This window comes from Octopus bimaculoides, chromosome 2 (assembly GCF_046866305.1).
Source record: "Octopus bimaculoides isolate indiv1 chromosome 2, ASM4686630v1, whole genome shotgun sequence".
Taxonomy (NCBI): domain Eukaryota; kingdom Metazoa; phylum Mollusca; class Cephalopoda; order Octopoda; family Octopodidae; genus Octopus; species Octopus bimaculoides.
This window is the reverse complement of record NC_142929.1, coordinates 45,723,069-45,750,082: the sequence shown is the minus strand read 5'-3', so window position 1 is coordinate 45,750,082 and position 27,014 is coordinate 45,723,069. Positions and strand designations below refer to the sequence as shown.

The following is a 27,014-nucleotide window of genomic DNA, read 5'->3' as shown; positions in this document are numbered from 1 at the left end:
GCTAAAAAATGTCGGTGTAAGTGTGAAGGTAGAACACCTACAAAAATCATCATTGCTTGGAACTGCAAGAATTCTTCGCAGGGTTCTTGGAACATGACCAGTAAACAATTGTCACCTTAGTCTGCTGGCTGTGAACAGTTGACATTTTCCATCATACCCAGCAAATTAAGCTCTGAGTTTTCATATAATAATAATAATAATCATCCTTTTTACTATAGGCACAATTTTGGGGAAAGGTGTAAGTCGATTACATTGACCCCCACCAATGTTCAAGGTTTTATTTTATCGAGCCCCAAAGGATGAAAGACAAAGTCGACTTCGGCGGGATTTGAACTTTGAACGTGAAGACGGACGAAGTGCCGTTAAGTATTTCCCCTGTTATGCTAATGATTCTGCCAGCTCGCCGCAATAATAATAATAATAATAATAATATGTCTATGTACAAATCCAAATATATGGTACCCTAAGCATAACACCTACATGAACTTCTAACTTGTTGTCTCTTCAGGTCTCTGGGTGAGACTTGGATCCAACTTGTACAAATGCAAAGCAAAAGTCAAACATAAAATAATAATAATAATAATAATAGTTTCCAATTTTGCCACAAGGGCAGCAATTTGGTGGGAAGGGATAAGTCGATTACATCGACCCCAGTGTTCAACTAGTGCTTATTTTATCGAACCCGAAATGATGAAAGGCAATGTCGACGGGTAGCGACGGGTGAAATATCACTAATCATTTCGCCCGGTGTGCTAACGATTCTGCCAGCTCGCCTTAATAATGATAATAATAATAGTAATAATCCTTTCTACTAAAGGCACAAAGCCTGAAATTTGGGGGGGGGGGTACTAGTTGAGTTCATGGACTCCAGTGTTTCACTGGTACTTAATTTATTGACCCCAAAAGGATGAAATGCAAATAATAAGAAGAATTTACGTGCACGCAAGCATATAATTATACAGTGCGATTTAAATTGCATTGCAAAGAACTAATATTTAGAACACTGTACGCATTCTAGTATATCAGTTGAGATAACTACGAAGAGAACATGTTCTATAGAGCAAGTGTCTTTCGACTGACCGCTATTGTTCGAAAGACGAAGAAGCACATATGGAAACACAGAGCAGGTTTTTTTTTTCCTTCAATTTGTTTTTTGCTTGTTTTTTTTGGTGGGGGGGGAGTCTTTGTTATTTACTTCTTTCAGTCATTAGACAGACAGACAGTCAGACAGAGACGGGGAGATAGACAGACAGACAGACAGACAGACAGACAGACAATCAGACGGATAAACAGACAGAGAGATGGACAGACAGACAGATAGATACACTGGCAGATAGACAGACAGATATGCACTTCAGTTTTATATACGAAGTTTAACTTCTAGAAAGAAGGTCTAACGAAAACTACAGGATCTTTCATTACTAGCCGTCAATACATTCGTTATATACAGGGTGTTCCGAAATTAAGGCAACCGAAGTTTCGGGTTTTAATAACTATCTATAAATGTGATAAGATATAAAAATTATGCATCATTATGAAAGCTTAGTGTGTCTTCTTTTTGTTTCAGACTAAAAGAATTCAGATTTATAAATTAGATAATGGCTATAGACCGAAGTAAAATCATAGCCCTCCACAAAGGAGGCAAAAGTAATACAGCTACAGCAAAAAAGCTTAAAATTAGCTGAACAACAGTCTGGAAAATTGTCAAGAAATTTCAAGAGACTGGTTCCACCACTGATCGACCTGGACGCGGCCAAAAAAAGAAGTGTGTGGAGCCTCATTTTATCAAAAGTACCAGATAAAAGATACGACGAAATCCTCGTCGGTCCGTCAGAAAACTGGCTGTCACAGCAAAAATAAGCCGAACATCGATGTATCGAGTACTGAAGGAAGATCTCAGGACCCACCCCTACAAGATTCACTGTCATGAGCTCACTCAAGTTTATAAGGCCATGAGACTGGAGAAAAGTCGTCTTATCTTGTGTCAGATAGCTGAAGGCACGCTGCCTAACCTGGTGTTCATTGATGAAAAGAAATTTGAAATCGAACAGACAGTAAATCACTCAAATGACCGACTTTGGAGTGCATCTTGCTCGCAAATCAACGCCAAAATCTATAGTCAATTACGGTTTGGGTGTTTGTGCCCTCGGGTGTTAAAATTAACACCTAACAATTCGTTGGCGACATTCTGGAAGCTGAGCTGTTTCCATGGGTGAATGAGCATTTTCAAGACGCAACTTAAAGCCTTCAAGAGGACTCGGCACCATCCCACAGCTCCAAACAGACACAACACTGGATTCACGAAAACATTCCGTCGTTCATAGGCAAAGATGTATGGCCCTCAAGAAGCCTTGATCTCAACCCGTTGAATTTTTCTGTTTGGTCCATTTTGGAGACGAGGGTCTCGAGCACGTCTCATGCTTTGCTCGACGTTCTGACAAAACTCCGCCAGGAATGGGCTTCGATTACGCAAGAACGGCTGCGTGTCGTGTGTGAAGACTTAAGGCTTTGATTCGAAACACAGGTGGTCATATCGAATAAAACCGGTAGTGCCATAATTGTGTTTCCTTTAGCATTGCATTGCTACGCTCGGACCCGAAATATTACAATATTTTGCTTTGACAAAATTGAAAAAAGTTGGTTTCCTTAATTTTGGGACACCCTATTTATACATACACACGCGCACATATATAATAGATAAATATATACGTTGTTATATTTCGGGATAGTCATCCCCACCCCGCCACCCAAATATGATGAGGAAAGGTCAATTTATGTCAGAAAAAGCAAAAGAAAATCGCTACATCAAAACTAAAAGGCTCTTAAACAGAATGAAAAATCCAGTAGATTTGATTTGGTTTCTCTCAGACAAAAACTTCGACTAAGATTATAAAGTTAACGGAAGAAATGACAGATGGTTATGTGCAGACTCTTCTGAAGCCCATTCCTGGTGCAGTTTTGCTTTCAGAGCGTCGAGCAAAGCTTGAGGAGTGCTCAAGACCCTCGTCTCCAAAATGTGCCTCACAGAAATGTCCTGCAACTGTCATGATCTTAGGGGTTGTCAGCAGTGAAGGACATGTGATGCCTCCTTACTTCTTTCCACAAGGCCTTAGAGTTAACGCTGTCGCCTACATTAAGGTCTTGGAAACAGTTGTTAAGCCCTGCACAGACAGTATACGCAATGAATGGAAGCTCATATGTGTTTCAGAAAGACTCTGAACAATTACACAAGGCTCAAGTAACGCAGGAATGGATGGCTGAAAATTTTCATGATCACATAACACCTAACATTTAGCCTCCAAATTCCCCAGATCTTAATCCATTGGGCTATTACATGTGGAGCGTTATTGAGAGAAAGGTCAATGAACACGCCCATAACACTAAAGATTCTTTAAAATCCGCCATAGTCTGAGTAATGTCTGAAATGAACCAGGACCACTTGATTCGAGCATGTAGACGATTTAGAGCTTGTATAGAAGCAGTTATTGAAGTTGAAGGTGGCTTTATTGAACAACATTATAGAAAAAAAAGGTTTATTTTTATCCTCAAAGCATTTTTAATAATAAAGTTATCATCTCTTATTATGTATCTGCTTTTTTATAAACATAAATCTGTCCTCAAATATCTTAAGCACCCTGTGTATCCGTGTCTGCGTTTGGTATATATACATGTATTTATGTATGTAGGTTTGTATATGTAAAAGAATGTAGGCTTTTACGTAAACAAAATAAACAGTACTCCAGACAAAAGCAGGAAAATTAATTGGTTCAGTACTTTCTGAAAAAGTATAAATACCACTTTCACAAGGTCAGCAATTTCGGAGGAGTGGGAATAAGTTGATTACATCGACTCCAGTGCTCAGCTGGTACTTATTTTATCGACTTTGGCAGAATTTGAACACAGAGCGTAAAGACAAACGAAATGCCGCTTAGCAATTTGCCCGGCATCCTAACAATCTGGTAGGTCGCCGCTTTATGAACAAGCATTAAGACATCAGCCATTACTTTATTGCTGAAAGCATGTCAAGATTTAAAATTTTCACAAAAGATAAATAAACCTCTACCACAGTTTTTTAATGTAGTTTTCAAGCTGCGCCAAGCATAACATCCTTGTCTTTTAAACATCCTTGTCTTTTAAACATCCTTTCCCCTACAGTAATTTCACCATCCCGCAGAGAGGTCGACTTGTGCAGCCTGTGGTACGTTACGGTACACTACTGTGTTTGATTGCATTACATTTCAAACATGTCGAGACGGTGCGGGGTGCGCGTGGACGTGAGAGTGCGGGGTGTGCGTGGGCGTGGGAGTGCGTGCGTGCGTGCGTGCGTGTGCGCTTACGTGCGTGTGCGCTTACGTGCGTGTGCGCTTACGTGCGTGTGCGCTTACGTGCGTGTGCGTGTGCGTCTGCGTGCGTCTGCATGAGTGTATGTGTATGTGCGTGTGTGTGTGTGTGAGCGCGTACTGGTATTTGGCCAAGTAAAGGTGCGATCGTAAGATCACCAGTTCAATTCCCAACGGCACGTTGTGCTCTTGAGCGAGACACTTTATTTCACGTTGTTCCAGTCCACTCAGCTGTATTTCAAAGGGCCAGCCTTCTCACATTTTGCGTCATGTCTGAATCTCCCGGAGAACTTCGTTAAGGGTACATGTGTCTGTGGAGTACTCAGCTACATGCATGTTGCTTTCACAAGTAGGTTATTCCGTTGATCGGATCAACTGAAACCCTCATCGTCGTAAGTGACGGAGTGTCAATTATCTGGCCAAGCAGACAACTCGTTCCAGAATCATACAGTCTCGTGTTTGATCCTTCTGTGTAGCATCTTGAACAACTATGCATGCATGTTTATGCTTACATATATAGGGGTGTGGTAAGAAGTCTGCTTCCCATTCACATGGTTCTGGGTTCAGTCCCACCGCGTGACACCTTCGGCAAGTGACTTCTATTATGGCCTCGGGCTGTTCAAAGCCTTCCCAGAGGATTTGGTTGGCGCAAACTGAAAAAGCTCGTCGTGTGTGCGTGCATGTATATATATATATATATATATATACATCATATATACATATATATATGTATATATCTATATACATATGTATATATATATGTATATATATATATATATATATATATATATATATATATCTATATATATATATATATATATGTATATATATATATATATATATATATATATATATATATATATATGTGTGTGTGTGTGTGTGTGTGTGTGTGTGTGTGTGTGTGTGTGTGTGTGTGTGTGTGTGTGTGTATACATGTATATATGAATTATATTAATGTGTCCGACTGATCAAAATTCTATTAATTTGTGCAGCTGATGATAGCCTTGCATTTAAATTGATGTAATGATTGTATTGTTCAATTAAATGGAATCGCTTGAAACGGTCGTACTGCATCACTTGTTGATAACCTGTTGGTTATTTTCATATATATATATATATATAGGTTTTTTCACGCTAGCTACTTGATAAGTTCTTGTAAAAGATCTTATCCTGTTATTGAATATATGCGTGTATATATATATATATATATATATATATATATATATATATATATATATATACTTCCGGTTTCGTAGTGTTAAGACGTGTTTTTCCCTGTCTCTCGAAGCAACCAACAGGTATCTTTCCATATCGAAGATAAATATTTGCTGAAACCGACACAAAACTCGGTACCTGTTGTTTAACGACGGTCCTGCATTATATCCGTTGAAAAAGAAAGTAAATAGTATATATACAACGCACATTAATGTGAGTGAACCAAAGCGAACAACCATCTTCGAAGGAACCACGCACGTGGTGAGAGATTGTAAAGATAGAAATCTGAGCTAAGTTTTATTCTTTATTTCTAAGTTTTATTCTATATTCTATATTCTTTCTAAAAATTTACGACAAAATAATTTATTTCACACTTGTTTGTTAACATACTGTAATTTCTCTCACAGAATAGTTTTTGTTTTTGTTTATTTACGATAAAATTTACTTACGATAAAATCGTTCTTCTTAGTTTATTTACATACTAAGTTTTATTCTATATTCTATATTCTATATTCTTTCTAAAAATCTACGACAAAATAATCTATTTCACACTTGTTTGTTAACATACTGTAATTTCTCTCACAGAATAGTTTTTTGTTTATTTACGATAAAATTGTTCGTCTTAGTTTATTTAAAGTATTAAAAGTTTTCACTCAATTTCCCTTATAGTCACCTCGTTTTAACACTCTTAATCAAAATCTCTATTCTATTCTTATCCCATCTTCTCTCCCTCACTTTTTCTCTCTTAGTTTCTCTGTTTCTCACCCTCTCTCTCTGTTTTCCGTGATATATATATTTCTCGTTTTTCATTTTTCGTTTTTCTTCTCATTTTCATTTTGTCTTGTTTGTTTCTCTCTCTTGAGTTGTCTTCTCTCCCTCATATATACATACATACATATATATACATATATATATGTATATATGTATATATTTTCATTATTCTTTTCATTTTCATTTTGTCTTGCCTCGTTTTGTTTGTTTCTCTCTTGAGTTATCTTCTCTCTCTCATACATCTCTATTCCTATCACATCCTCTCTCTCTCTCTCTCTCTCTCTCTCTCTCTCTCTCTCTCTCTCTATCTATCTATCTCTCTATCTATCTCTCTATCTATCTATCTCGTACTCTGTACGCACTCTCTACTCGCTCTACTTCGTATTCTCCCTCCCCTCTTTATACTCTTCTTTCTTTCTAGTACTATTTCTATATACTTTAAGATAACCTCTCTCTCTCAAATATCGTGCACCATGGATACCAGAGGACGAAACTTTGTACAGCGCCAAGTTGAGGCCAACAAGAAGATGAAGATGCACCGAAACTGGCAGCTGGAGGAAGTTCGCCTTCTTGTACACGCATGGAACCTGGCCAAAGGATCACCAGCAAATGATCTAATAGCCGAAAGCCTGGATAGGTACAATTTCCACAGGTCAATGGCTCAAATTGATCGAAAGAAACTGGAGCTCATTCGCTCCTACGAGCTCGTGAAACCGCACCTTGACCTCCTAGAAGGCATTATGAGAGACACGGACACAAAAAAGGACAGTGAAGACCCTGCACACTGTGCTCAGGCTCAGGAGGACCAAACGGATCACCAAGACAAGGCAGATGCCACCAGTGCTGTAGCCACTGATGAGGGATGCAATGACCATGGTGAATACAGCCAACGCTGCACCACAAACGACAAAGACAGGAGAAAAGACAAGAAGACGGTAAACACAAACAGGCTTCAAGCCCAAACACGTCACACAGAGAAAAAGAAACAGATCTGTAAATTCTACCTAAATGGTGCCTGCTGGCACGGGGAAAAGGGACGAAACTGCAAATTTGCCCATCCCAAACACCACCAGCTAAACAAGGTAGATAACCACTTACAACAAAATAAGCGGGAGCGCAGAAAAGGGAGACCAGAAAGCTTAAATCTAAGTACACATAATCCACCGAATACCAACAGGACTCACAAAGAGAGAAGTCCGTATATTCCTTCTGCTCCCAAAAAAAGGCTGTATGCAGAGGCTGTACGAACTGCAGAAAATGGTACAACAGTTAAGGTGGATGCAGAGGGTACAGAGTCAACGCCACACGAACCATTGTCCAAGACCACCACAGATGATGGATCAGGGATGGCCACCGCTAACACCAGGAACCCCTGCACAGATATCACACCCATATTCCTACTGAATATCCGGGGCCTATTACGAACAGGCGGCAAAGACAAGCTCCTATACTTGAAAGACCTAGTAACATGCAATCAAGCAATATGCATGGTGCTTACCGAAACGCATCTAACACCTAATATAGCAGACGCGGAGATAAATATACCAGAGTATGCCGTACTCCGAACAGACAGAAGGGATAGAAGTCATGGGGGAGTTGCAATGTACATCCGAGAAGATGTCACATCCCTACTACTACTATCACACTCAAACTCTGTATGTGATACTTTAATAGTACACATAAAACAAATTGATGTAGTTGTATGCTCAACATACCGTCCACCAAATACCGCAAAGCAGGAAGGTAAATTTGAGGACAGCCTCAAACGCATAGAAGAGGTCCTGACAAATCTGGACCAACACATCAATATACTTTTCCTAGGCGACTTTAACCTCCCAAATGTTAAATGGCCTGAAGGTCACATCCTCTCTGGGATGTCACTGCATGAACAAAGCCAGGCAAAATCATTGCTAGAACTATCCAACATGTTGTTCATGGAACAAGTGATACTCCAACCAACCAGGGGAAGCAATATTTTAGATCTCTGCTTCACAAACAATGTGAGCCTAATCCATAATGTGAAAATAACGCCCACATCTCTCAGATCATAACATTATAGAATTAACTATGTATGGTCCTAGACAACCCACTGACACCCACCCCACCAGGAGGACTCAAGCAATATCCAACCTGAATTTCCACAGGGCGGACTGGAAGTCAATTCGCAGAGAGATTCGAAATCAAAACTGGCATGACAGCCTTTCTATACAAGACAATGACCTCAAACTAAGTCATTTTATGTCAACCATACAAGACATATGCACCAAATACGTGCCATATAGAAAGACCAGCAAACATGCCAATAGAATTCCTAGAGATAGGAAAATCCTTATGAGACACAGAACAAAGGTCTCAAACCAGTTAAATAGAGAACTGGGGGATAGGAAAAGGGCTAAATTAAAACTAACACTGTTAGAAATAGAAAACAAAATTAAACTCTCCCATGAAAAGGAGAGAGCAGAGAAGGAGAAGAGAGCAGTAGAAAACATAAAAATAAACCCCAAGGCTTTCTATAGATTTGCAAAAGAGACTGCTACGGTACAGTATAAGATAGGACCCCTATTCCTGCCTAATGGCTCACTAACTGCAGATCCCACATGGATAAGTGAAGTGCTCAGTACACAATTCAAGAGTGTCTTCACTTCTCCTCTGAGTCACATGCAGATAAAGAACCCAGCTGATTTCTTTGACAATAGCACTCAGCAGAAAAAGACTGCATCCATTACCTACATAGACATTGAAGAGGAAGATGTGATAGCTGCCATAAATGAAATGAGCTCAAATTCGGCAACTGGTCCCGATGGTTTCCCAGCTGTCCTCTTAAAGTCGTGTAAACAAGAATTAGCAGGACCACTCCGGATACTCTTCCAGAGTTTCCTTGCAAATGATAAACTTCCCAAAAAGCTGAAGGAAGGCACCATATGTCCTATCCATAAAGGTGGAAGCAGAGCAGAGGCTGGGAATTACAGGCCCATCTCTCTGACTTCACATATTAGCAAAGTCATGGAACGAATTGTCAGAAGGAGATTGATTGCGTTCCTAGAAAAAAATGACTTGCTGAATGAGACCCAGCATGGTTTCCGTCCAAGTAGAAGCTGCCTCACGCAGCTCTTGCAGCATTATGACTGGGTCCTGAAGCAGCTACTTGACCATTCAAATGTTGATGTGATATATCTCGACTTTGCAAAAGCCTTTGACAAAGTTGATCATGGCTTGATATGTCACAAGCTGCGAAACCTTGGCATAGCTGGTAAATTAGGAGAGTAGCTGCATGACTTCCTGAATGGTAGAAGTCAGACAGTTGCAGCCAATGGAGAACTATCTAGGGAAGCACAAATATTGAGCGGTGTTCCACAAGGAACTGTTCTGGGGTCACTACTGTTCATAGTGGCCCTTCTGGATATGCCCACGGTCACTCGGAGAGCCACTGTCACTAGCTATGCTGATGACACAAAGATATCTCAGGCAATAAAGAATCCTGATGATATTGTAAGCCTGCAGAATGACCTAAATGCAATATATGAGTGGGCAGAGCAAAATAATATGCAGTTCAATGCAAAAGAATTTCAAGTATTGCGCTACAAGACCACAAGTACCTCCCAACTGGCATACACAGATCCTGGAGGTACTGCAATCCCAGAACCACAAACAGTTAGAGATCTGGGCATCAACATGTGTAGTGATGCATCATTTCACATGCACATTGTCAAGTTGACAGCAAAGTGCAGACAACTGGCAGGGTGGATACTGAGGACATTCCGTACAAGGGATCAAAAAGTCATGTTGACTCTATGGAAGACATTTGTTCTGAGCCGCCTAGATTATTGCTCTCAGCTGTGGTCACCACACAGTGTTAAGCGGACAGCAGAACTCGAGGCAATTCAGCGGCACTATACAAAAAAGATCGCCACAGTCCAACAGATGAACTACAGGGAGCGACTGAAGGCACTAGGTCTCTACTCCCTGGAGCGCAGGCGGGAGAGATATGTAATAATATACATATGGAAAATACTGGAAGGACTGGTGCCAAACTTTGGCATCAAGTACTACAGGAATGCCCGCACGGGTCGCCACTGCATGGTGCCAAAGATACCGTCCACTGCATCTCACATAAGAACGAGATACTGCAGCAGCCTCGGTTTCAGAGGACCTCAGCTCTTCAATGCCCTGCCAAAACATTTGAGAGACATGCAAGACATGGATGCGGAGGTCTTCAAGACAAAACTTGACGCTTTCCTCTCCACGATACCAGACGAACCAATGGCTCGTAATGAGACGCAGTTTAGGGCAGCTATGTCAAATTCTCTTATACACCAGATGTGCCATCAAAACTCTTGATTGGACCATGTCAGGTGGGGGAGAAGAGCCATGCAAGGAACGTGAAAATCACGGTGGTGCACCAGCATGACCGCAGCCACTTGGCTGAAACACATAAATAAAAAAATAATTTTTTTTAAAAATATGTATGTATGTATGTATGTATATGTTTTGATAAAGATAGTTATGGCCGGATCATAGGGTTCCCCAGGGTTTCGCGTCGTCCATAAAGAGCTTGACTTTACATACGTCTCGTCAGACCCTAATGCCCATTAGGGTCTGGCGAGACTTATGTAAAGTCAAGCTCTTTATGGACGACGCGAAACCCTGGGGAACCCTATGATCCGGCCATAACTATCTTTGTTTAAATGCTCTATAATTTAGAGTGTGCTTCTCTTTCGGATTTATAATTTACTGACGATTTGTGTGTGTGTGTGTGTGTGTGTGTGTGTGTGTGTGTGTGTGTGTGTGTGTGTGTGTGTGTGTGTCCCACCACCTCTCGACAATCGGTGTTTGTTTGGTTACGTCCCCGTATGTTGGCGGTTCGACAAAACAGATCGAAAGAATACATAGCAGGCTTTTAAAAATAAGTACCGGGTTCTATTTGATCAACAAAACCAGTGGCACTCAGCTATTTTTTCTTTTTTTTTTTTCTTTGCTTATGGACCCCCTTTGGTTGGTATTTTATTCAGGTGGACCGTCCAAGTCAGTCGATATTTTTGAAAAAAATCCTATTACATTTTATATAATTAAATATTATTAGGAATTGTATTTTTCAAAAAATTGTTAAAATATTTTATGTATTGTAGAAGTATAACCAGCTTATTGCACATCAATTGTAACAACAAAATCTTAAATGGCTCCCTAGAGGCCATGTGGAGAACCACATGAAGTGGAGCCCAAGTATGGCCACAGTCTAATAACTAAAACATTTCAACACTTCAGAACATACACAAGAATACATACACGCACACACACATACACGCACGCACACACACACACACTCGTACACGCAAGCACTCATACATATATATATTCTTTTATTCTTGTACTTGTTTCAGTCATTAGACTGCGGCCATGCTGGAGCACCGCCTCCGAGGGTTTTTAGTCTAAGCAATCCACCCCGGGACTTATTCTTTGTAAGCCTAGTCCTTATTCTATCGGTATCTTTCTGCTGAACCACTAGTTAACGAGGACGTAAACACACCAGCATTGGTTGTCAAGTGATTGTGGGAGCTGGGGGACAAACACAGACACAAAGATACACACATAAATATATATATATATATATATATGTCCCCCACCACCTCTCCACAATCGGTGTTTGTTTGGTTACGTCCCCATAAGTTGGAGGTTCAGCGAAACAGATCGAAAGAATACGTAGCAGGCTTTCAAAAATAATTACCGGGGTCTATTTGATCAACAAAACCAGTGGCACTCAGCTATTTTTTTTTTTTTTTTTTTTTTTTTTTTTTTTGCTTATGGACCGCCTTTGATTGCTATTGCTAGCCACACTACACATTCTTATTTTCTCTCCCTGTTCCTTTCTGTGGAAGAGCGTAGGCTCGAAACGTTAAAGACTTTTTCACTTCCCGAGCGTTAAATTAATACATCTGTTTGTTGTCTACACCACCTGTCTTCGTCTTTTGTTGCTTCTTTTTTTGTGAATTCTCCCTATATATATATATGTGCGTGAGAAGACCCGGCAAGCCAAGTAAGATCGTTGCCAGTGCCCCTGGACTGGTTCTTGTGCGGGTGGCACATGAGATGCACCATTTTGAGCGTGGCCGTTGCCAGTACCGCCTGACTGGCTCCCGTAGGATTTTCGAGCGAGATCGTTGCCAGTGCCCCTGGACTGGCTTGTGCGGGTGGCACATAAAAGACACCATTTCGAGCGTGGCCGTTTTCGTGCGGGTGACACGTAAAAGCACCCACTACACTCTCTGAGTGGTTGGCGTTAGGAAGAGCATCCAGCTGTAGAAACTCTGCCAAATTAGATTGGAGCCTGGTGTTGCCATCCGGTTTCACCAGTCCTCAGTCAAATCGTCCAACCCATGCTAGCATGGAAAGCGGACGTTAAACGATGATGATGATGATGATGATGATGATGATATATATATATATATATATATATATATATATACAACGGGCCTCTTTCTGTTTCCATCTATTAAATCCACTCACAAGGTTTTGGTATGCCTGAGGCTATAGTAGATAACACTTGCCTAAGGTGCCACGCAGTGGGACTGAGCCCGGAATCATGTAATTGGGAAGCAAGATGTGTGTGTGTGTGTGTGTGTGTGTGTGTGTGTGTGTGTGTGTGTGTGTGTGTGTGTGTGTGTGTGTTTGAGTGTATTATGAGGTAACTACGGGGGAGTGATTGATTGAGCAAGTTTTCATGCACACTTCCACAAAACGTTATAACGTTTTCGATCGATAGATAGATAGATAGATAGATAGATAGATTTCAGATTTAGGCACAAGGCCAGCAAATTCAAACCCCAGTACTCAACAGGTACTTATTGTATCCAACCCGAAAAGATTATAAGCCTAGTCGACCTCGGCGTGACTTGAACTCAGAACGAAAAGACGGACGATATGTGTCTAAGCATTTTGCCTCACGCGTTAACAGTTCTGCGAGCTCAACACCTTATGCATGTTCATAATATCAACAAATACCAATGTTTGCATTTGTACGTTTTTGTGTATTCATTAATGTGTGTGTGTGTGTGTGTGTGTGTGTGTGTGTGTGTGTGTGTGTGTGTGTGTGTGTGTGTGTGTGTGTGTGTGTGTGAGTGGGTATGTGTATGTATAGTCTGCTTGCATGAATGGAAAGGTCTACATGTAATATCTTCATGTATATCTTTCTCTGATGAAATTATGCTCATAACATATAAATGCAAATTTAAAGTATAAGTTTGTAATTTACATACTGAACACAAATGGAAACGGCTGTAAGAAGTAAAGATTACCAATTTTTTGATAATAATTATCTCAACTTTCCATTTTCTTTCCGTCATTTAATTGAACGTGAAATTTATATACATATGTGTGTGCGTGTATGATAGATCGCTGACCACTACATTTATATTTTTTTCTCCTTGTTTCTCTCCATATTTCTTTCTGTGTTCCTTTCAGTTGAAGAGCGTAGACTCGAAACGTCAAAGACTTTCTCTATTCCCGAGCGTTAAACTAATATATTTGTTGTTTACACCACCTGTCTTCGTCTGTTGTTTTTTTCGTAAATTCTCCCATATATATATATATATATAAAATCACGTGTGTGTGTGTGTGTATGTGTGTGTGTGTGTGTGTGTGTGTGTGTGTGTGTGTGTGTGTGTGTGTGTACACGTACATATTATACACATTGCATACCTACACACGTGTGCCCCAACACAACTTTGTTTCCTCATAACTCTCAGGAAAATGGATATCTTTAAATGAAATCTTCTATAAATACGCTTCAGATGGTGTAGATTATGTTTATATTGGAATTTTTTGTTAAAATCTTTTTTTCAAGAGTGAAGTAAGGAGTTTCGAAAAATTCACACGAGTTGACTTTGTTTCCTCATAACTTTCAGAAAAATGAGTAATTTTGTTATGAAAGTTTCTACAAATATCTCTCAGAATGTGTAGATTACAATTCAATTGGAATTTGATATGACATGAAAAAATTGGTGAACGAGTACACAAATATACTGACATACATCATGTATATCTATCTACAAAATGAAACTTGAAATTTCAAAAAAATATTGTGATGCGTGTCAATATGTATGCGTACGAGTACTTTTTTTTTTATCATTAAAAAAATATATATAATCATAATCTACACACTCTGAAAGGTATTTGTAGAAAATTTCATTAAAAATTACCCATTTCTCTGAAAGAAATGAGGTAATAGCCTACTCGTGTGAATTTTCCGAAATACCTCTTGCCGCCGTCGGAAATTTTTTCACAACAAATTCCGATATAATTAGACTACACTATCTAAAGCGTATTTTTAGAAAATTTCATTAAAAAATATCTAATTTTCTGGAAGTTATAAGAAAACAAAACGTTGGGGCACATTTGTGTAGGTATGCCTAAACACATAATGAGGTGTGTGTTTGTGTGTATGTGTGTGTGTGAGAGAGAGAGAGAGAGAGAGAGAGAGAGAGAGAGCATGTTTTCATTAGTAAGATTTGGTTTACTATTAGAAAGTTCACCAAATAAAACTTCTTGTACTAACTGCTTCGTTACATACAGACTATATAGATATAAATAAAAAGCATTCGAATTCATCAGTAATATTATAACTGTCTTACCTTACTAGCTGTACCACCATGAAATAAAGCCATACTTTTAAGAGTACCATGTTTGTTGCGTGCGTATTGAAATGAAAAACGAACCTCTGATTCGATTTTATATATACCGCCGTATCCATTTCACATATGTGATATTTACATGCCGCTTACGAAAACATGTCAATCCGCTCACGTTTATATTTTAAAAATAAAGAACGCATGCATGCAAATCATATTCTCATGAATATCAAATTCTTAAAGAAACAAATTAATATGTTTTATATTTTGTTCACAATCCAAGTTTAGTGAAATTACACAGCGGAAATTACGGCATTTTATGCAATTTTGTTGTTTATATTTTTTAATGTTGACGAAAACAAAAACAATGTAGTTTACTACCATTTAACCGAATTACCCCAACTTTGAATGGGAGTGTCTGTTGGAAATTTTGTATAGAAATGTTATTTTTGGCAAACGAACGACTTTTTGTTCTTACTATCCTATAGCATTTGTCTACACACAAAGTAATTTATGCTATTATCTATTGATCAGAAAATGAAGCATTTTTTAATGCGGTTTTCCGTTTGTCAATTTTGCACATTTAATCTTAAAAATTACTACGTTGCAAGTTGGGCGATAGATTGAAAACGCAACAAAATAAAGGGGGAGAGGAAGGCAAAAATTATTGTTATTTACTATTCTTCGTGTAAAGAAAAATTGGTACCACTTTAGCATGTGGTCTGTTGTAGTATACTTCGTCTACGCTTTAAAATGACCTTATGAGTTAGGATTCGGGTTAGAATGAAGGTTAAGCCTGAGCTGCACGCTTCGTCGGTTACGATGATAAGGATTACCAGTTGATCCGATCGACGGGACAGCGTGCTCGTGAAATTAAAGTGTAAGCGGCTGACCACTCCATAGACACGTATACCATTAATGTAGTTCTTAGAGAGATTCAGCATACCACAGAGTGCCTAACCACTAAGACATGCGCCTTCACGGCCGAGTAGACCGCACGCTAAAGTGACACTGAAAAATTTATGTTGATGTTCATCATTTTCATTTATTTATTTAATTGTCTGTTAATAAAAGGGCTGTGGATGATGGAATCGGTAACGCACCAAAGCAAATTGTTTACCTATTTTATTATGTTCCTTAGTTTTAATTTAGATCCTGCTGGAACTTTGTCTTAATATTTCTCCTGGTACGTTCAAAAGAGAGTCGGCAGGCACTAGTGTCGATTATATCGGCTGTAATCCTTCTGCAAAATTTGCGACATGGTATGAGTGTAGGGAATCATTATTCGTTTAAAAATAAAAGGGTTTTTTTAAGTAAAACCTGCAGATTTTAATAACGCCTCCCTTTTTATGTTCTGAGTTTTAATACTGCCAGCATGACGCCTACCTGTCATCTTCGTTAATTACCACTTTCAGGGCCAGATTTATGTATAGGCCAATATGAGCTATGCCCGAGGGATTCTCCTGCCCATGGCCCAGGAACCACCAAAGCCCAGGAACTTCTAAGCCCCAAATTTGGTGACCTCAAGCATTGGAGGTCTCTTCAACTCAAGGAAATCTAAAGCTTGGAGTTGAAAATTAAAAAAATATATTTACAGCAATCAAATACTTTATAATTTATTTTTACTTGCTTAATTTGTTTTTAATCCAATTTAAATTAATGAGTACTCTTTTGATTTATTGGACCGTTTTAGATTTTAAAAGCTGTTAGAATTAACTGAGACCCTTTAAGCTTTGGGGGTCTCTTCAAACTGCTTCTGGCCCCAAAATTTAATGGGGCTCTCTTATCTTATGTTTTGAATTAACAAAATCGTAATAGCCCCAAAACATATTGGCCCAGAGGCCCTACAATGTCTTACTTCGACCCTGGCCACTCTCTAGATGTTTTGGTTTTGTATCGTTATTTATAAAGCATGAGTGCAGTGTGGTGGACTACGGTACTTAATTACAATCCTTTTTATAGTTTGAGTTCAAATCATACCAAGGTTGATCCCGCCATTTTATCTTTTGTTTTATTTGTTTTAGTCATTGGACTACGGCTATGCTGGAGCATCTCTTTGACGGGGTTAGTCGGACAAACGATCGCGATGTTTATTTTTTTAAAGTCTGGTCTTACCCTATCGGTGTCTTGTGCCAAACTGCTAAAGTTAAGGGGACGTAAACAGACTAACACCAGTTGTCAACGGTAGAAGGACATACTCGGACGCACGTACTCTCACACACACGCGCGCGCGCGCGCGCGAGCACACGCTATGGACTTCCTCATAGTTTCCATCAACCAAATTCATTCACAGGGCAATTGGTCGACCCAAAGCTATAGTAGAGGGCATTTGTTGAAGACGCCGTGCAGTGAGACTGAACCCGAAAGTGCGGGATTGCAGAGCAAGCTTCTTAAGCACATGGCTACGCCTACGCCACAACAAAAACTCAGAAGAGGTTACCGCCATATACGGAGGAGGATTCAATCGACTCTACGCTTTCTCTACATTTGTGAGGTCTTCCGACAAGTGGAGAGATCGAGAACGGCTTTACAGATATGAACACAGGTGCAGGCATGGCTGTGTGGTAGGAAGTTTGCTACCCAACCAGGGATCAGTCCCACTGCGCTTCGTTTTGGACAGATGTCTTCTACTATAACCTTGTGAGTGGGTTTGATAGACGGAAACTGAAAGAAGCCCGTCGAATATATATATATATATATATATATATATATATATATATATATATATATATATATATATATATATATATATATATATATAAGATAATAAGAGTGAAAAAACTACAGAAGGCTTGTGTTACATGGTTAAAGTATATATTTAAATTATGTAAGAAAAATGTTAGAAAAATGTTATAAAATCTTTTTGGTATATAAACATTGTATTTTGAGAAATAACCGGTTTCGTGTTGTCTTTTCAAATTTCTCTACTTCATTGTGTCGTGTTCGTTCCAGTCTGAGAAAGAAGAGTTCTAGATAGGGGGAGGTAATTAGGGATTTCTTCCGGTATAGGGGAGATAATCGAAATCTAGGAGGTGGTAGAATTTGATTAATTTACCATGGTTTTGTTCTATATTTTTTCCCCCTTATTTTTCCCAGTGGGGTGATGAATTTCCTTATTTAAATGTGTTAGCAATGGTTAAGTTTGGGTTTGTATTTTTGAATGAAAAAGGTTTCCTTATTTAATCTAATCTGTGTTGGTGTTTTAATGGCACATTGATAAAAAGGAAAGATTATAAATTGTGGTAGCATTTGTTTTGCGCATTTTTCAATATGATCACTAAAAGGTATCATTCGGTATTCTGGGTGTGCAATCTGCTGGCGGTGTAGAGTGCATCTACGTCTGAGCGATAACCCTGTAGACCCTATGTAGTTCTCGTGGCAGCCCGAACATCTTATTACATAAATAAGATTTTCTGAGGCACAAGTAAAGTTAGATTTAACTTTGAATTTGTGTCCCTCTTTGAAGAGGAATTCTGAACCTTCTAGAATGTTTGGGCATGTTGCACAATTTGGTCGACCACATTTGTTTACTTTCGCATCTGTTGTTTCGGAAAGTAATTTTGCCTTTGTGAGGATCTTTTTCAGTGATTTTGGTTGTTTGTGGCTTTTGATGATTTTGTGTGTGTGTAAAATTTCCTTCAATTTGGGGTCCTTATGTAGCATTGGTATGTTTTGGGTGATGATGGTGAAGGCTTCTTTGTTTCTGGGGTTGTATGTGGATATGTACGGTAGTATTTTCGGGGAATGTGTGCTGCTGTGTTTAACTTTTCTTAAGTTTTCTATGTTAATTTGTGATGCACGTCTGATTCCTTCCTCTATGAGTTGAACTGGGTAGTATATATATATATATATATTAATCCAACAGTTTTTTTTCTAAATTGAGGGTATCCTCCATCAGTTGTCGACTCGGCACTCCACTGAGCCGAAGCCATCAACCGCACCGCAGCTTTCCTACCATCTTCACGCACTTCCACCGACCGCATCCCACTCTTTCTCATCTGCCACCCGTCCATCCTCCCTCTAACGCACAAACTCACCCACAACTTTCGCATTCTTCTTTCTGACCCAACAACTGCCCCTATCTTTTCCACACCGCCTCTCTTGTCTTTTAAAAAAGATAGGAGTCTTAGAAATCTCCTTGTTAGAAGCTTCACAGCTCCCAGCTCCGCACAACCAGGAACTTTTAAATGTTCTCGCCGACGATGTAACACATGCCCCTACATCAGCAATATTACCACCATTACGGGGCCCAAGAAGCAATATCACATAACACACCGCTTCTGTTGCACTTCGGCGACTCTTATATATTGCATTGTATGCAAACTCTGCGGTGCTCTTTACATTGGACAGACAGGGCGACGCCTTGGGGATCGTTTTTGCGAACACATCCGAGGCATAATGCTTCGTATGCCAGGCCAACCTGTCGCCATCCACTTCAACACTGCGAATCATACTATTGCAGATTTATCAGTGTGTGGTATGGCCTTTCACCACGGATTCCCCTTCTATTGGAAACGAAAGGAGCAACGTCTCATATTTGATCTTGAAACTATGTCCCCAACAGGTATGAATGAACGTTTTTCCTTTCATCCTTTCACTTCCTCTTAATTCTTTTTTACTCTTTTTGATCCTCCTTCCACACTCACTCTGCAACATTTCCGTATTTACTTACCTCTACTCTCTCCATCACCCTTTTCCTTCTCCTTTCTGCACGCCCTCTCTTATAACTTCTGTTTTACGTTAGCAGCCCGTGTTATTCTGCCTCCATTATCAGTTGCAGCCAGTTTTTCAAGCTGAGAGGATGTAAACTGACTTTTTCTCCTTTTCTCCTCTTTTTCTCTGCCCCCTGACGAAGGATTGAATCCGAAACGTTTGGATATTCCACTCCTCGCGGCAAGTTCATTGTACACCATTCAAATGTATATATACTTTATTAAAAAGCAGCAAATATATCACAAAAACTGTTACTCAGAGTTTCACGTTCCCGTTCGTCGGACAGTTTTGTTTAGAATGGAGCAAGACAAAGTTATATGCAAAAATACAGTTACTTTGATAGATGCACAGGAAAGAGTGGGGGTAGTAATTTTAAAATGCCGATTTTTGCCAATTTTTTTGCAGATTCGTATTCCCCATTGCCAAAAGGAGTGGGGGTTGTGTCGAAAAAACCTTTTTTTAAACGGGTGTTTTTGTTTTTTGGGGCGGGGACGGGCGGAAGTCTTGCCGATACACATTTGAACATGGTTTTGTTTCATTGGTCCTTTCAACTAACGGTCTTTTCAACAACCGGTTTCATGAAATAACAAGTTGCGCGTTTAAAATCATATTATTATGAAAAGTGGGGACAACCTTAAACCAAAATAGCTTATGAAGAAGGAAAAAGGCCTGAATACCCAGGGTAAATAATTAGCTGTAAAAATAATAATAAATTAAAAGATATATCCGTTTAAAAACATTTTCACGCTAAATTACATATGCATTTAGCAATATATGCACATACCAAGCGATCTATAATATACGTTATACACTAAACATACGGACGTAGAAACATGGCTATATACAAATACAGACATATGTAAGGACGACCGTGCGAACTCAAAAAGGAGGATATGGTGACGAATGGAAAAACAGAGGACACCTTTTATTTAAACGTGTCACACGGTCGAACACAAAAAATATATCAAAGATGATACACAAATATGTTATACTACGATAACATAGATGACCAGTAATGAAAGACCACAACCGTATGAGATGAATAACAGAGATATTTATTGTGGCATTAAAGTGTATGTCTGTGTGAGAGTGTGAATGCGACATATAAGAACATAATCAAAGACAGGCCGTCATACAGAGAAAAGTGTGTATGTGAGTGATACATGTATGTGTATGTGAGTTATTACAGCAGATAGAAAGAGTCAGTAACACGTGAGCATTTATACCAGTTCTTTTAGTACACTATAGTATGAGTCTGTATGTGAAGGGAGTGAGGCTGTGAGTGTGGCAGAGCTGATCACTAGTTGTGATGTCGTGGCATCCATGCCGGGCCGTGATTCTTGTTATACAGATGTTCGTCGCTGGCTGAAATTCTTGTCTGTTTATTTATCGTGGTGAAGCTGAGTCACCTAACAGAATCGAAGAGAGGGATGTGCCGCGGTGGTTTAGTTTGGTGTACATAGAAAGTCGTGTAGACGCTGGTGGAGATTGATGCTGGTTAATAGTAATCGTAGAATCGTGTTGGTCATGACGATGATGCTGGTTAGTAGTCGTAGACTCGTGTTGCTGATGTGGCGACGGCGGTGGTCATCGTTGGCTGGACGAAGCTGTTGATGTGTCGCTGGCTCGCTGGCTGATTGTTGCTGCTGCTGTCGTGTGGTACACGGAACAGATCTCAAAGAGAACTGAACCGAGACCAATTTGCTGGGTATAAGTTGATCTATTTAAGGCGTTAAGGGGGCTCCCAGACGGGAGTAGAAAAACACTATCACGTGACCTTATTAAGGGCTGTGATTGGTCAGTTTCGGTTCTGGCGGGAACGGTTCGAAGAAGTTGCCGATTCGAATAATGATCAGTCACGTGATGACAAGGAGATGTTCTCCGCTACGCTCGCGTTTATTTATATTTAAATGAGAAGAATGGCGATAGCAGTTTTGTATCTAATGGCGATAGGTAGTTTTGTATGTAATGGCGATCGAGATGTTAGTTTCACTACACTAGCCTCGCACCAGTCGGTTTGTCGAAGGCAAACAGACGAAATAAAGAAAAAAGATGTAGTGAAAAAGACTGATAGAACGGTTGGTCTATTACTGGCATTTAGTCACCATTTTTGAGTGATGACCAGTAATGAAAGACCACAACCGTATAAGATGAATAACAGAGATATTTATTGTGGCGTAAAAGATGTATGTCTATGTGAGATTGTGAATGCGACATATAAGAACATAATCAAAGACAGGCCGTCGTACAAAGAAAAGTATGTATGTGAGTGATACATGTATGTGTATGTGAGTTGTTACAGCAGATAGAGAGTCAATAACACGTGAGCATTTTATACCAGCTCTTAAGTACACAATAGTATGAGTCTGTATGTGAAAGAAGTGAGTTGGGGCTGTGTGTGGCAGAGCTGATCACTAGTTGTGATGTCGTGGCATCCATGCCGGGCCGTGATTCTTGTTATACAGATGTTCGTCGTTCGTCGTTTGGCAGAGCTTATCACTAGTTGTGTTTTGGCTTCGATGCCAGGGCCTTGAGGACAGACGTTTATCGCAGGCTGAAATCTCTTGTCTGTTTATTATCGTGGTGAAGCTAAGTCACCTAACAGAATCGAAGAGAGAGAGAGATGTGCCGCGGTGGTTTAGTTTGGTGTACATAGTAAGTCGTGTTGACGCTGGTGGAGATTGATGCTGGTTAGTAGTAATCGTAGAATCGTGTTGGTCATGACGATGATGCTGGTTGGTAGTCGTAGACTCGTGTTGCTGATGTGGCGACGGCGGTGGTCATCGTTGGACGAAGCTGTTGAAGTGGTCGCTGGCTGATTGTTGCTGCTGCTGTCGTGTGGTACACGGAACAGTCTCTAAGAGAAACTGGACCGAGACGAATTTGGCCGCCGAGTTAAAGCTATTTATAACAAACTATCGGCTCCCGATGGCTTCAGAAACATACTCTATCACGTGACCTTATTAGGGGCCGTGATTGGTCAGTTTGCGTTCTGGCGGGAACGGTTCGAAGAAGTTGCCGCTTCGAATAATAATCAGTCACGTGATGACAAGGAATGGGTTCTCTGCTAAGCTCGCGTTTGTTTATATTTAAATGAGAAGAATGGCGATAGCAGTTTTGTATCTAATGGCGATAGGTAGTTTTGTATGTAATGGCGATCGAGGTGTTAGTTTCACTACACATATATAGGCAAAATATAAATACATACAAATGCATATATATGTATGCACGCACACACACATACGCACGCGCACAAAACCTCCTGGCGTATGCTTACACAAGTTAGTTGTTACAGGCGAAAGAAGCAAAAAGAAAAAAATGAGAGAATAACAAGTGGTGGGGAGAAAGAAAAAGGGGAAAAGAAGAAATAGAAACAGAAAATTTGAGAGAGAAAGGAAAAAAATAGATAGAGGTAGAGAGAGTGAAATGTTGGCGTTGCAAAAAGTATGTAACGAAAGTTGGACATTTCGTTCAGTTTGCGAAACGTACACATATAAAATTACATGTATATCTCCGTAAATACAAACATACATACAAATACAAACACATATAGACACGCATACAAATAAATAAATATATATATATATATATATATATATATATATGGAAAAAAAAGTCAAGGTAGAAAATGCTAAGATAATTTTATATAAAACATTTCAGTACCGTTTTCAGTCATTGAGACTTTTTCAACTGTAAGTATAGAAAACAATTAAATTTTAGAAAAATTAAAAGAAAAGTATTTTTAAAATATAATTTGCATAGTGTTCAAATACAAGTGGCATTTTCCTTCTTACTGCTTGTTTCTGTCACTCTTGCTTATTCTTGTGTGTTCGAAGTCTATGAACTGAGAAAGAATGGATCTCATCTCAACCACCTTCTCTTCATGAATGATTTAAAACTGTTCGCAAAAACAGAGCTTGAAATGGAGAGGCTGTTTAAGACTGTACAAATGTACAAGGATATAGGGATGGAATTCAGTATCTCGAAGTATGCAGTGCTCACTTTGAAACGGTTGGGGGGGGGAGAACAGATTGTAGGGGTATAGAATTACCAAACGGAAAGAGAATGGAAGACCCGGATGATGATGGTTACAAGTATCTTGGGATCCAGAAGCTGGACAATATCTTGCACAGAGAAATGAAAGACAAGCCATCACTGCATATTTGAAGCGCCTCAAACTTCTCTTGAAATCAAAACTCGACTCAAGGAACCTTGTAACTGCCCTCAACATGTGGGCAGTTGCTGTAGTCCGCTATAGTGCACCCATCCTGAAATGGACACAAGCGGATATTAACCAACTTCATAGCATTACCAGAAAAACAATGACAAAGCATGTTACCCTCCACCCTAAGGCGAACGTGCACAGGCTCTACATGAAGAGGTGTAAAGGTGGACGTTGGCTGATTAGTGTACAGGATCAAAAGCGAAAGAAGAAACATAGCAGAATATTTGGCAAACAGCAAACATGATCTGCTATAGTATGCTACTAATGCAGAAGGATTTACCAAAAATGGATTTGAAAGTGCCCATGAATTCCGATCACAAATAGCCGACGAGAGAGAATAAACCCTACTCCGCATGGAATTACATGGTCAGTTCCACCGTGAAACTAAAAACTTAAAAGGCAAGAAGCATCATGGAGGTGAGTCAGCAAGGGTGACCTAAAAAAGAAAACTCAAAACCTAATCATCGCTGCCCAGGGTCAGGCATTGAATACTAACTCAGTGAAAAGGTATATGTAGTGGATCAGACTGCTATAATCATGATCACAAGGAATGCAGCTATTAAGACAATGGTCAGCGAGAGAAATTAAGTTTACTGCCAGCAACTGCGAGACAACGGTCCTACAGCCTACAACTTTCACTAGCTCTAATTCTGTTCTCTTACAACATCATTCTATCTCTCTCTGTAATTACTACTAAACAATGAAGAGGACACAAACACACATTTTACTGCGCATGCTTTTGGATCTATCATTACCTGACCGTCGAGGCAAGGTATTGTGATGAAACGGTAAATAAATATTTCCTTAAAACTTCATGCATTGTTCATTTTTCCCATCTTACAACATACAATTATAACAAATTTTTATTGTCACAACTGCTGACTCCGACATATCATATTATTGTGTACCTAATCAATCTTAGCAGTTACAATTGGTAAATACACTAATTAAAATCTAACTGTTACAATTGGTGACTCCGACATTTCATAATATTGTTTACAAATCAATTTCCCTCGTTACAAACTGGCAATCTCGACGTTGCACTATAACAGGTATCGCTACACAAAATAGAAACTTTATCGTTACAAGTGGTGACCCCGAAGAAGAGCATTGCAGCCTTCCCAAGAACCGACAGTCACAACTGGTGACCCCGAGCGAAAGAATTATTACCTTCTGATGCTAGATGCCGCTGCACTTTTGATGATTCGAACTATAGAACTAGGATATCAACAGTCGCTAAACCAAAGGGAAAATTAATGACAACCTTCGTCACCACCAAGATGCACCCTCCATCGACCTGCTACAGAAAGCACTATACTGCGATGCAATCTACGATGCACTTCACAACAATGCAACACTGCCGACGCACAAGGTATTCGCCGACCATGAAAGCCTATAAGCGCAACATTTTGACAGCTACATGCCGGGAAAGTAACTGGAAGAAAATACGGAAGCCCGCACATGCAACCTTTTCGGCACACACGCTTTTCGTCTCGTCCCGACGTACAAACCTTGCATTGTCTATGAACTTTTGCACGTACATAAGACTCTCACATAGACTTTCAACAACTCTTTTTCTTTACATGCACATCTTTTCACTTTCAGCAATTGACTTTTCACAAAGGACGGTGTTACAAATCAGACATACATCTATATATCGGTATAGATTGTGCATATATGTAAGTATACTGTAAAGTGTTAACATGTATGTATAATATACAATATATATATCATAAAAATAGGTTAGTGTTATTTAATTTCTGAACAGTTTTGCTGCCGTTTGTTTATGTAGTTTGATTTCTTTAACCATCAGTTTCTACTAAGATAGAGACGCGAGTAAAATTAATTATACAGAAACGAAAATAAAACTTTAGAAACAGCTTAAAGGGAGATAAGTGAGAAAAACTTGAAAGTTAACGTAAGATCGTAATCATGTAAAGTAAAGCAAATATAACAAATAATCCAGAATCCTTGTCCAGTAGTGGATCGATCCCAAAATCTAATCAGTTCGTGCCAGTCACGCGTCTAAACATCCATGAAAGTTTCATCCAAATCCATCGAGCGGTTCTTGAAATATCTTGTCCACAGACAAACAAACAAACAAACAAACATGACTGAAAACAATACCTCTGCCTTCGCTAAGGCGGAAGTAATAATAATGATAATAATGATAATCATAATAATAATAATAATAATAATAATAATAATAATAATAATAAGCACTGGGGTCGATTCGTTCGACTAAAATTCAAGGCGGTACTTCAGCATGACCGCATTATAGTGAGTGAAACAAGAAAAGGTAAAAAATACTTAAAATAATTCGTTATTTTTAGAAGTTAAAACATAGATTCCATCTTAGTACAACTTAAATAATTTTCCAATTTACTCTGTTAATTAGTCTTAACATAAATCTTGCAACATATCATTTCCCTTTCTTCTGGTCCACATAATCAGTCTGCATTTTCTGTCACTCGTATAGTGACGTTTGCAACTCAAAACTGTCTAATTTGTAACACCGCTTACCAACCCCCACCAAAAGACCGTCTTAGCAAATTGGTCTGATAGGGGTTCTTCGAACTTTATCAGCTGCAATTAAGTCGGGTAGGAAAGAGTATGTAAAACCAACTTTGATTAATTATTTTCCTTTTCTTGTTTGTTCATTTTAAGGTTGTTTTTTTATTTGGTTCAGTATTCATCATTCCACTCTCACCACCTCCATCCACTACAAACACACAGACTCACACTCATACCTCAACTTCTCCTCCCCCCCACCCTAAACATACCAAGCTCTCCATCTCCTATTCCCAATTCCTCCGTCTACGCAGGCTCTGCAGTGACGACCATGACTTTGAGATTCAGTCTCAATTCATGGTTCGCCACATCATACTACGTGGATATCCCCTCACCACTATCCACACCGCCCTTGCCAGAGCACGTTCCGTGGACCGCGCATCTGCTATCTATGCCCGCACCCGCCCCGCCGTTACCCGTCTCTCGTACCCCTCACCTACCACCCCACCACTCCACCTCTCCAACGCACCATTCTCCGAGCCATCCGGCGACTCCAGTCCCACCCTTCTACTTCGCATATCTTCCTTAACCGAGCCCTCCTCACCTTCAACCGAGCCC

General features: G+C 39.6%; 1 protein-coding gene across 1 annotated transcript in view; it reads right to left on the bottom strand.

Annotated features, from left to right (window-relative positions):
- Positions 1-15,455, bottom strand: part of LOC106869164 (A.superbus venom factor 1) — a 168,614-nt gene extending 153,159 nt beyond the window's left edge. The window contains exon 1 of the mRNA XM_052976969.2: positions 14,951-15,455. Within this exon, the coding sequence (XP_052832929.2) occupies positions 14,951-15,069 (119 nt within the window). The 5' untranslated portion in view covers positions 15,070-15,455. The remainder of the gene's footprint in view (positions 1-14,950) is intronic.
- Positions 15,456-27,014: the final 11,559 nt, after the last annotated feature.